The sequence below is a fragment of the Artibeus jamaicensis genome, unplaced genomic scaffold (genome assembly GCF_021234435.1).
Source record: "Artibeus jamaicensis isolate MK-2021 breed Jamaican fruit bat unplaced genomic scaffold, CSHL_Jam_final contig_311, whole genome shotgun sequence".
Taxonomy (NCBI): Eukaryota; Metazoa; Chordata; class Mammalia; order Chiroptera; family Phyllostomidae; genus Artibeus; species Artibeus jamaicensis.
Window position 1 is genome coordinate 1,455,448 of NW_026521717.1, and position 12,725 is coordinate 1,468,172.

Consider the following 12,725-nt stretch of genomic DNA (forward strand, 5'->3'; position numbering starts at 1 on the left):
AGAGGGGAGAGTCACAGCTCCGCCTCACACCTCCTGGTCCCTGTTACTCCAAAGATGTGTGTGTTAATTGCTCCACAAGAACCTAATGGCTTTAACTGAATGTCCAGAATTTTGCAAGAGCAAAAGTTAAAACCCTGATTTGGCAGTGCAAATAAGAATGAAAAAAGGGTCATTTGATCTGTTTTATGAATTTGATGTATTTGATCTATTTTGCAATTGACTGCAAATCTTCTACACATCTTTTCTGAGAAAACACACCTTTTCAAGCAAGGATATGCATGTATTTGTTCAAGAACAAAACAAAGAAGCTAGGCCACTCAGTGTTTGATGTTTTGTTTGTCTATGTTGTCTTTCAAAGAGGATCTCAGAGACCTTTAATACAGACAGATTACTCATAATAGTGAGAACTAAATCTGAATCCTAGCTTTGCCTCCTCAAAATGGGAGTGTCTTCCTCATGCACCAAGGGCAGAAAATTAAGCCAAGCACACATGGTCCCTAAACTGACAGAGTTCATCAGGCAGGGCAGAAACCAATGATCCAATAATCGTAAAAATATGTGTGAATGCTCCCACTATCATAGCTCCTGGAAGGAGATATCAGTGGGGCTGTGCACATCTAAAGAAGAAGGAGTAAAGGTGACAGCTAAGGGATGGGTTGAACTTGACTAGGCTAAGGACTGCACATCTTTGGGTGGGTCATTAGTCTGCGACCAGTCTTTTTATTTATTTATTTATTTATTTATTTAAAAAATGTATTTAGTTATTTTTCAAGTACAGTTTTTTTTGTCAGTTTCTCCCATCCCAGCCACCCCTTGCCCCGTCTCCCCACCTCCCTCCCATTCCCCCCCCCCAGTCCTCATCCCTGTGTCTTTCATACTTGTTCTTCAAAATCCCTCCCCGTTTTTCCCCTTAAATTCCCTTCCCTCTCCCCTCTGGTTGCTGCCCACTTGTTCTCTATTTTAGTGTCTTTGTTTTTATTCTATTTGCTTGTTTATTTTGTTTTTAGCTTCCTGTTAAAGGTGAGATCATATGGTATTTGTCCTTCAATGCCTGGCCTATTTCACTCAGCATAATGCTTTCCAGGTACAACCATTATGGAAAACAGTATGGAATTTTCTCAGAAAAATAAAAATCGACCTGCCTTTTGACCCAGCAATTCCACTGCTAGGATTATATCCCAAGAATCCTAAAACATCAATTTCAAAGAACCTATGCACCACAATGTTCATAGCAGCACAATTTACAATAGCCAAGAGCTGGAAGCAACCTAGGTGCTCATCAGTAAACGAATGGATCACAAAATTGTGGTACATATACACAATGGAATTCTATGCAGCAGAGAGAAAGAAGGAGCTACTGCCCTTTGCAACAACATGGATGGAACTGTGACCAGTCTTTTTATCTGTAAAAATGAGAATACCACAGACCTTGCAAGGCTGTTAAAAGGAAGTACGTGTGAGAACAGAGGTCAAGGGTCTCTAAATACAGTGCCTGGCTGCTCAATAAAAGTTCGTTTTCTCTTTACCCTCCCTTTCCACTAACCCTAAAGTTCATACTTTCTGTACTAGGGCATACTCTAGCTTATATAAAAATGCAGTGTGTTTGTCAACAATTAGAAGTACAAATGATAGACTAGAAAATTATTGTCAAAATACAAATTCTCACTTTTTACTGCATTGTACGAAACTGCCATGAAAGATATCTGTCTTTTGTGAGGCATTTGGACACTACAGTAAAGGAAGTACAAATGCTGAAAGCCTGCATTCTGATCCACATTCTTTCAGAATCTACTTATGTGGCCTTGGGAAATCAGTTTCCCTTAGATTAAATGATGTTCCATTCTAATTCTGAAGATAAATCCTAAAGTTCTACAGCAGATTCCTAACGTGTTAGTAACCCCAACACTCTGTTCCTACTTCCATGATAGTACTGCTTACATACACCCACACACAGGTGTGTGTGCCTATGTACATATGAGGATATATGGACATCCATACATACTGTTTTTCCCAAAGCATTTCAGAGTCTTATTGATCTTGGTACCCCCAACATAATGCCTGGCACAAAGAGGGACTCGATACATTTTTGTTGAGAAAAGGAATGAACAAATTAATGCACAATCAAGAAGAGCAGAATTTTTCCTTTAAAAACTCAGGTGAATCCAAATTGTGGTCACTCACAAAGACTGAATAGAAAAAAGAGCAAGTTGGTCCCCCTGGGCAGGGGGCAGGAGAGCATCATGCAGGAGACTTGCTGTGAGTAAACAGTAACCATCACCAGGGACTTCAGCTGACTATTGCTTTCTCCCAAGAAACAAAATCTTAGATGTACAGGGGTGTGGAGTGGGGGTGGGGGTCTCTCCTCAGCAGTCCAAAAGGTGCCAGCCTTTTGGAGTAAAGGTTTAGTTAGAGGAAATGCCCTAAGGTCCACATCTTACAGCAAGCACCATTTACCATTAGGTTCAAAGAGAATAAATTAGAATCAGAATTTCATCCTATGCTTCAATTCAACAATGGGCTATTTTCTCCTCTCAAAGGAAATACTCTGCCTTAGTCCTCCTAAAAAAACACCACCTTCATATCTTATACATTATTTAGTGAATTCTTTGGGGGGGGGGGAATCTCCAAAAAGAAAATAAAGAGTCTTACTTGGTCAAGTACAAAAAGATGGAAACAAAGAAAGTTTAAGTGATATACCCCATGACATTCTAGTCTTCTGATATATAGAACTAGAAAATTAAATCTTAAACTTCACAGTGGAAATCAGCAGGCTATCCTGCTTTATAAAATAAATACGGCCAGAACAGCCTTGGAAAGATCTAGGTAGGAGGGAGATATGGCCACATCAGTACTTTGTACTGATGATGGTAAAACAGAAGGTGTGCCATTTAAAGTAGGGCTCCAAAAGGCACTAGCACCACTGTAAATAGGACCCAGTTCAAGTGAAATCCCGCATTCATACATTCACATGTTTTTATTTTTTTATTATTTTTTATTTAATCTTTATTATATTTTTCTATTACCATTGAGTCCCTTTATAACCCCCTCCTCCTAGCAACCCCTACACTGTTGTCCACATCTGTCAGTCCTTTTTGCTCCATCTTGTGTGTGTGTGTATAACCAGAACCTACAATGCTTAAAATAAGTGTAATTCAGATAAGCTGGCAGCTGTGTAATAAACTAAGAAACATATTTTTAAACCTTGTAAATTAACACTTTTCCTTTTTCTTGATTATCCTGACTTTGAGGAACATATTGTGTAATTTCAGGGGTTGGGACAGTGATGAATCAAACATTTTAAAAACTTTTGAAATGCTGATGTATTTGTGGTTTCAGGGCCTTTTTTTAAACCACCATATATTTCAAACCCAAAGAATCTCTGCCATGCATCAGCTGGATTTGGGGGTTTTATAAAAAATGTAAGTTATTTCAGCCTGACTGTTGGGAAACTCAGTTCCACAAGATGGCTAATGTTCCAACATTTTTAAAAAACTCATTAAAACAAAGCAAAATATACCTCCATCCCTACCTTTAAACAACACTTTGCTGATAATTTCCTTTAATCTTCAAAAGATAAATGGACTAAAAGAATACTTATTTTTAATGTGGAAAATAGTGAAATTAACTACTTTTACCTTCCTCCATCAATTCCCTTTCTAAAAGGGGGACAATGGAAGGGAGTTGGGAGATGACCTTAAATTTCAGAATAAAGAAAAAACATGATTTAAAGAAGAAAACTTAGTCCAGAGATGTCAAAAGGCTCCACCGTGTGGTGTACTAGAGGAAGTACAGCATTTTACGCTCTGGTACAGACTAAGGGCATGGGTGTGAAGGTTGGGATAGGGGGTGGGTACTGGAGTCCTAGAGGAAGAAGAAGTTCAGGTACTGCAAATACCTGAGCAACTCAGCACAACTGTGCTAATGCCCACCACTGGGGGATGGGGAGCGATGGAGTTCAATATTACCAGTGCTTCAGAGTGCTCAAAAACTGGGTAAGTAAATACCACTGTAAGCAGCCAAGTCAGAATTCTAATTCAAGTCCCCTGACTGAAAATCATAAATACAGAGAACAGACTGGTGGTTACCAAAGGTGTGGGGGTGAAATGGGTGAAGGGGGTCAGTAGGAAAAACATCTAGTTACAAAATAAATAAGTGATGGGGATATAATAATGTACAGCATGGTGACTACAGTTAATAATACTATACTGTATATTTGAAAGATGCTGAGAGTGCATATTAAATATATACAAATATCCAACTATTGCATTGTACACCTGAAACTAATACATTGTAGGTCAATTATACCACACTAAAAATAAACAAAAACAAAATAAAACCTGTTGTTCTGATGCTTCCATTTGACTTTGAAAGAACACAGATCTAAAAGTGATGGCCAAAGATTGCACACCAATTGTCTGAAACTGGAGTGGTAATTCTTTCATCTAAATTGCAGAACAGATTTATGGCTTTGTTTTTAAAAAGGACTGAAAGTGTATGTAATGAAAGATTATTTCCCAAATATATGCATATACACATACACATAGCCATATATACACACGTGTGTGCTTGTAGAAAATATTCACTTGTAGAAAATTTGAAAAATACAAATATGGGGGAAAAAGATATCACTTATAATCCATTTAAATATGTATTTATTTCCAGTCTTTGCTTACACATAGAATTTATTTTTTATAAAACTGGGCTCATTCTACATTTAAAATATTTAAGCCAGTTTTCAACAATAAAAATATGGTTTCGTACACAATGATTAACTTACAAACACTAGGAAGGGAATAAATATACTCTAGCCTGTAAGTAGTGATGCAAGAAGCCTTCTATGCAAATGTTTCAAAGATGACTGACCCTCTTATTCTTACTCTATTCAGGCAGGAAAGGCCTAAAGATCTGGTATAGAAGGAGGAGTGAAGAAAAAGCGAACTTGGGTTCACTCCTGGTTTTATCAGCAATGGCTGCACAACATTGAACAAGTCACTCATCTCAGTGAATCTGCTCCTCATTTGAGCAACTGAGATAGACACCTCTTGTCCTGCCTAACTCAGAACTTCTGCAGGAAAGTACATGAAATGATGGAAATACAAACCCTCTATAAAATTGCCCAGGTACACACACACTCTTTAAGATTCTTGGTATTCTTTCACAAGGTATTTACTTCTGAGTAAGCATTCTCACGGATCTCTTTTTCAAAAATTGAACAGCAGTGTAACCTCCCTGGAGTGGTTCTTATTTATCAGTGAGAACCAAGTACAGAATTTTCCTTTCCTATAGATCTCTGGTTGCCTTGCCATATATTGCTTTATGTCCAAAAATTCATCTCTTTTAATTCTAATAAAGTGCTCTGCCCATGTAATATGAAGTAATTACATTCTTCCACCATTATTATTCTGCTTGATTTTGGAGCTTACTATATCACTTTACATTTCTTAAAATCTCAGTCCTTTCAGTTGATCCAAAGCATCTGTCCATTGTTAAATAGTTATATGGGTACCTAATTTCCCAACAGAATTTCCTGTTAGTTATCATTGAATTTGTTTATGGTTATGCCATTCTTAACAGTATGTCTCTCACTTCTTGCCCCACCCCCAGCCACCCACCCTTTTTGATCCTTTCTATAGGACCGCTAACTGCTAACTTTGTTCATTTATCAGATCCAACTGATAAGCTTCTGTTACTATGTTTTTAAGATGTTGATGTATAAATATATTCTTATTTGGTAAACCAATCTGTGCATTTAATTTTTCCACAACTAACATTTAGGTGAGGCCTCTCATGTTCAATCTTGCTGGGATTTTTATGTTTTTTTTTTCTCATGTTTAAATAAAAATCCCTTTTGTCTTGTCTGGGAAGAATACCTTAAAGGCAATAATAATAAGCCCAAACCAGAGAGGACTGTACATTTGCCCACACATGCCTGAGTAGAGTGTGTGGTCCCAACACACCCAAATACCAGGACCAGGACACCTGGAGTACATTAATGCACTTGCAGAGTTGGGGGTGGAAGCACTGACCAAGTCTACATCCCTCAAGTTATAAATAGTAAATTATTTAAGTAAATAATTTATAATAGTAATTATAAATTATTAATCCCCTTGAAAAACAACTAAACAAAAAAGTTTCAATCAACTTGAATCCCATCTCTGTCAACTTACTTTTACCCCATCCCATCTGGCTGCCCCCTTTGCTTCCTGCAACAATTTAGATTACTGTTAGGTTAGGGAAGGACAGGAAAAGGGAAGAGCAAAAGATTATCAAAATGAAAATGGAAGCAGCTAAGATAAACAGAGTGAAAGGGATTAAAAAGACATTCATTTGTGAGCCTGATCAGAGTGGGGATGAACCCAAAAAAAGTTAATAGAAGACTCTAATATTTGTTTTATTTCCCCCAAGGAAAGGGGAGGGGGGGACTCATGCTTGAGTCATGTTTTACTTGTTTTTCTTAAATTAATGATAACAGAGTTTCAACACATTATGTTGTCCAATAATCCACAGGCTTGCCTTTTTCCTTTATATACATTCTCCCAGTGTCCTTGCTTATAATACTGTCCTAGTTCTTCAAGGCTTAGTTCATATCCCATATGATCCATAAGGTTACACACAACTGCTCTACCTCATAGACCTCTCCCTTCTGAAGAATCACTGGGCAGCTGTTACATGCTGCTGGTTACTGCTCCCAACTAGATGAGATACTTCTCCAGGGCAGGGGGCAGGGGGCATGTCTCACCCACCATCAGAACCTCTTCTCTGTTGGGAACCACTCTGCCTGGTTTCAGGAATTGTAAGTGCCTCCCATGGCTAAGACTGAGTGAGCAACCTCCGGAATGCGAGCCACTTAGGAGATAAAGCTTGTCTCTGGCAGCAAGTACTGCTTCTGCTTCTTCCCCTGCCCCTAAAGCATGGTTGATAGTCCATGACAGGTAAGACTCCTCACAGACAGGGGCAACCTAAGCCAGACGTGATCACTTGGGAGGCCATCTTGAAGGACTCAGGGGGCTGCAACAAAGAGGGAGCAATGGACCCTCCCTGCCCCAGCCATTCTGACATAGCCTGAGTTCCCATTCCCATCTGGGTGAAGTGCTGCCTGGCTCTAATCCACTTAAGCCTAAAAACCCTATGATGGGGAAGGCGGTGCAGCCCTGTGCTGAAAAGGGCGGGTTCCCTGGGTAATTCAGGCATAAGAAAGAATATGTAAAAATTCTATGAAACCTGCTTTGTTTAGAATGCTCTCATTTAAATGATAAGGGTCCAAGCAAGAAGTTTGCTCCTCAAAGTGTTTTTGCCTCTTTAGCTATCTGATCCTAACTGAGAATAAGCCCTCATAGTTCTTTGAATATTATCTATTGTTTGATCCTTACATGTATTCTTGTGCAAACAAGCCTAATAAAAGCCCCTGGAGGAAGGAGCTCTAGGCCCTTCCCCTTTGAGAGATCGGCCACCTTTCCTCCCTAAGCAGATCATGTCTTGGTAGTGTTTATGTTCATCCCAGGCAGATGGGGGACTTTGTGGGCAAAGTTGCCCCCACACTTTTCCTTACACCAAATGACGATAGCCAACACACTACAGCCATCTAATATAACCTGCTACCAAACACTAGGGTCCAATGGCCACTGTTTTTGTTTTAAAACATAACTGCTGCTTGTTTATGTTTTGCCATCTGGCTCCAGTAAAGCAGAACTGTGGCTCTTTCGCCAACTCTCCCAGGAAAACCATTTAGAAGTGGTAATTGGAGCCCAGCACGAGGCCTAATCTCAGGCCAAAGATTCCTACAATGCTCAAGGGCTGTCCAGGTCTCCAAAGAGGATTTTCCATCTGTGGAATTCTCCGACAGAACAGTACTGATTCATCCCATCCATGGTATAAACCTGCCTTATTGAGCTGTAGAGATGGCACCACCACGGTAATATCCACCACCACCGAAACCGGAGAGCCTGAGGGATTCATCATCTCTCAGTGATGAAACATCACAGAAAGGAACAGCTGTTGATGTGCAGATCTTCATTATTTATCATGGACACTCAGGGTAACAACAGTCTTAGCATCTTTTCATGCTTTTTAAAAAAATGTTTCAAAGAAAGAGAATTACTTACTGCCTTCCCACGTACAATGCAAAAGATTCAAAGCCCCTTCTACCCTCTTCCAGTGTGCCAGATGAAAGAATGCATACGCTATTGCTTCACTGTCGCCTCTCTTCAGGATATGTTCTGGGGGTAGGATTAAGCTTTTCATTTCTAGTAGATACTGAAATAAAAAGGCAGGAGACAGAAATATTAATATGTAGTAATTTGAAATTCAATATTAAAAATAGAAAGGTTGATTTCCCAAAAACCACCACTCATAAGCATTTCATCAAACCTGCATTTGAAGGCATCCAGCAATCCAAACTTTGCTGACAAATAATTATCCTTGTAATAGTTTACAGTGAAGATCAGAGGCTTTCAGGCTATGATAGTCTAATCAAAGAAATAAATATAGACTCAAACAGCAAAAAGGAAAATTTAGATGACACAATAATTTGGTATAATTTTGTACCCAGAATGAAAATATATAAAACAGATACATGAAGGGTAGGAAGTCATATGACAAACTGACTATGCCAGAAGAGACTTGAGATTGACAAGCACTGCCTATTATTTTTTTCTATACAGATGGATCAAGGAAAAGGACCTAGGCTGTGCACAGGGCCACCCTTCACTGCTCAGATGCTGGAGGGAAGAAGGGTAGCACCTGGAGCGTAGGAAGGCCCAAAGAAGGAGAGCAGTACAGACACCAAACTGTAATGTCCTTTTAGATCCTTTCTCCAAGACCGGAGGATTCTCAGTTTATGCCTCTTCATTCCTATCTTCTATGAAGGAGGTGGGAAGAATGAATATTCTTTCTGGAGGCTCAGAGAAGGCCATGTCCATTTGTAGTTTTTTTGTGTTTACAATGGAAAGGGAAACAAATCTAGGATGGTATATTTTGCAAATGTTAACTTCTCTCTACTGGCTGGTGTCCTCCCTGTGCTCTGTTAGCCATGATCTCCTTTCCCCATTTGTCCCCAACACACATACACACACCTACCCTCCCACAACCAACCACCATCACACCAACCTATGCATCTCCTTTCTTTTTTTAAAAAAAAGATTTTATTTATTTATTTTTAGAAAGAGGGGAAGGGAGGGAGAAATATCAATGTGTGGTTGCCTTTACATGGCCCCCACTGGGGACTCGGCCCACAACCTAGGCTTGTACCCTGACTGGAAATGGAACCTGTGACACTTCGGTTCTCAGCCCGCACTCAAACCACTCAGCTACACCAGCCAGGCACATCTCTTTTCAAATGGTGACCAGCGGATGATGGAGGGATGTGTAATTAACATGGAATAAACACAGCAAACAAATAGTGTTATGAGATGTTCAACAATTTTAACATCACAAATAACTGCTTGTGGATTTAACTGTCAATGGAAATTTATGAAAGAAGGTGAAGAATAGAAGAATCTTGGTATATGGAATGAAGATTATATTATAGTACACCTATCGATGTTTCATTATCATCTCTCCATAGACTTAGATGCTTTGGGTCTGCTGGGTGCATTGGCCTTTGAGCTTCCTCTCCTGTTGACACACAGGAGACAGGAGGACACATTTTTGATTCAACAAATGAAACTTTCCTTACTCTGGTTCTGATGTTTGAAGAAACCTCTAAGCCTCAGGCCTCACAGCAGGACTGAGGAAGTGGGAGAACCCACCCAGAGAGCAGTGAAAAACAGGGATAGAGCCACCACACTTGGGGGATGGGTGGGAAAGAAGGCCTTCCTCAGCAGAAAGACCTCTTCCCAGGCCAGTCCATGAAAGGTGTTTATTATTTTGATGGGAAATCCCCAAATACGAGTTCCAAAATAGCTTTTTGGTTATATGCCTTTTTTAAATTCTACAAGTTACTGCTTTCCTTCTCCATCTTGTTTTAAAACAGCACAAGAAAATACAAATTTTTAGAAAAAAATAACGATTTTGAATTACCTAGTAATCCAACTAGCACTATATTTATAACGAATACAAGCCTGATATAAAGGTTAATTTTATATTCAGAGATATTTGACTATCCTCATGTGATTTTGTTACCATAATAAAAGCCATTAGACTGCATGTTGCTACTACCCAGGATGATCTTAAAAGACCCCAAAAGCTATGAGTCATGAAAAAGATATATAACTTATAAAGTGCTATGAGCTGTATTAATTGTTTTAGAGTAAATTAAAGAAGAAAGACCATTTGGTTATTCTTAATAATCAAGAGAATGAAAGGAAAAATTTCTTACTTAATGAAGGCCTTAGAATAAGGTTTTGATTTCTGAGTTCTCTAATAATTTATAGCCTCCTTGACTACCAAATAGTCCAGTTTAAAAGGAGGATCATGCTGTGTGAACTTTGAAATAGTAAATGTGAAAACCACTAGCTCATGTGCACAGGTATACAGAAATCTCTTCAAGACCCTGATAATCAGATAGTGGCTGAAAAAAAAAGTATAAACTACCTTCATGATTAGGAAAAGCTTTCAAAGTCATTTCATAAGCATCTACAAGAAAACTCTTCTCCTGGTCTAAGGGACCTTCAGGAACAGAGGTACCTGAGAAGGAGTGAGCCTGGTAGCCACCCACATCTGCTGGTAGAAGTTGAAACAAACCAGGAGAGGGTAGGGCTGAGGAAACTTGGGCATCAGAATTTTTAGAAAATTACCTACAAAAAGATACAATAGATCTGCACTGTCCAATATGGAAGCCTCTACCACATTTGGCTATTGAAACTTAAATCAACAAAAATCAAATAAAATTAAAAATTCAGTTCCTCAGTCCCACCAGGCATATTTCAAGTCCTTTAGTGCTATGTGTAGTTGATGACAACCATGCTGAACAATGCTGAGATATTTCCATTATCACAGAAATTCTACTGAACAGCACTGCTGCAAACAATGAAAGTTTCAAATCTTCAAGTAACAAACAATTCTTACCTTAAAATTTTTTTATAGATGCCCATTATAGGAATTATAAGTGTAGTATTATATCTACTAATTGAAAATGTATGATACGGCAAAAGCTACAATAAATGTAATAAAACAAGTATTCATTCAAAAGCATTGTGGCCACCAGGGCATCTACATATATTGGGAAAATAATACACATGTGTGAGATGGACATTTCATTCAGCCTGCGGGCTTCAAGGACATGGCTCACAGTCCCAAATGTGGGCTGTGATGTAATGCCCTGTTTATCCCCTAAGCTCCCTCTGATCTTCTCATATGTGTACTTCTTACATACCACCTTTATTAGTTATCCATGTGTCTTTCCCCTCAGCTTAATCATAAGATCCTTGAGAGCATGAATCTAACTTCCCAAGAAGTCTCTAAATTAGAGTATCCCTGGCCTAGCAGCTTCATGAGGCTAACCAGAACAACTGACCAAGGAAATGTAGCTGCCTCCTCATCACATCCACTTTATGGCAGAAAAGGTTATATCTATAAAGGAGATTTATGCACCTATATGGTTCCAAACAAAGTATTGGCTCTAACTAAATGAAGAAGGCTAATAACAACAATGTGTTATGTTTTTTGCCAGGCTTAAAATGGCTGGCAAGATCAGTTCTCAACACATGCAACATTTAAATTAGAAAGGCATGGAACTTTTCACATCTTACTTGTCAAGTGAAAAATAAATGGGAAAGGGTAGAGATCAATTAGAATAACTGTAACTCGCAAATCAGAGAACACTCTTTGCCTGTCTATAATAACTATTTGGGGTAGTTATTAGTTAAGTCTGCATTCCACGTGATCTTGCCTGCTATCCTGCTTCTAACTTCCTTTCTGGATTCTCAAATCACACTGATCTGGAAGTACAGGCTTCTAAAGGTTTCAGAAGCAAATTTCCAAATCTATTAGTCAGCATCTAGTTTCTTAAGCCCAATAAAGGAACATACAGATTTAGATCATATAAAGAGGACCTGAGTGGTGCCTACTTACGAAGAGACATTTGAGCAGAGGGTGGTTTACCTGTCGGGAAAACTCCAGGAGAAATTCAGTCTGTCAGAGGCCTGCCCTGATATTTTCTGTTAAGGTCTTAAAATTCTATAATAATTTGGGTGAAAATGATCTCAAAGTTATCCTTCATCTAGATATTAATGCTAAGGAATTGATTTATACCCAATTTTTGGATTTTCAGTACCAACAAGAGCAGAAATCATATAAAAACCATTAGCAAAAATATGAGAATAAACAAAATGAGAAAGAACAGTTTAGTTAAATTACTGCACAATTAGATGATAGCTGTCAAGTTGTTCCCCAAAAAGCAGTCAATAGAAGAATATTTATTAGCATGAGAAAGTTTTCATAATATATTACTAAATAAAATAGTACACCATACAGATTATGATTTTGGTAATAAAAATGTATAGGTAGTCATTAAATACATTAGAAGGTCTATATTGAATGTTAATGGTGGCTAAATATTTGATTTTATGGGAGAATAATTCTTTTGTGCTTTTCCCATGCTTTCCAAGTTTTCTGTAATAAGCATTTTTATTTCTCTCTCTCTCCTGCCTCCTCTCCTCTCCCTCCCTCTGTCCCCCCTTACATGTATGTGCATGTATGTATATATATATATGTAATACCAACCTATTTTCTAGACTTCCAATCAAAAACACAAAAAGCGGACTTCCGCCAAGATGGAGGTATAGGTG

General features: G+C 38.6%; 1 protein-coding gene across 9 annotated transcripts in view; it reads right to left on the reverse strand.

Annotated features, from left to right (window-relative positions):
• ST7 (suppression of tumorigenicity 7) overlaps positions 1-12,725 on the reverse strand; it is a 307,476-nt gene that overhangs the window by 13,782 nt on the left and 280,969 nt on the right. For all 9 annotated transcript variants that reach the window (XM_053662963.1, XM_053662965.1, XM_053662969.1 and 6 more), the window contains one exon: positions 8,103-8,253. In XM_053662963.1, coding sequence (XP_053518938.1) covers positions 8,103-8,253 — 151 coding nt within the window. The remainder of the gene's footprint in view (positions 1-8,102; positions 8,254-12,725) is intronic.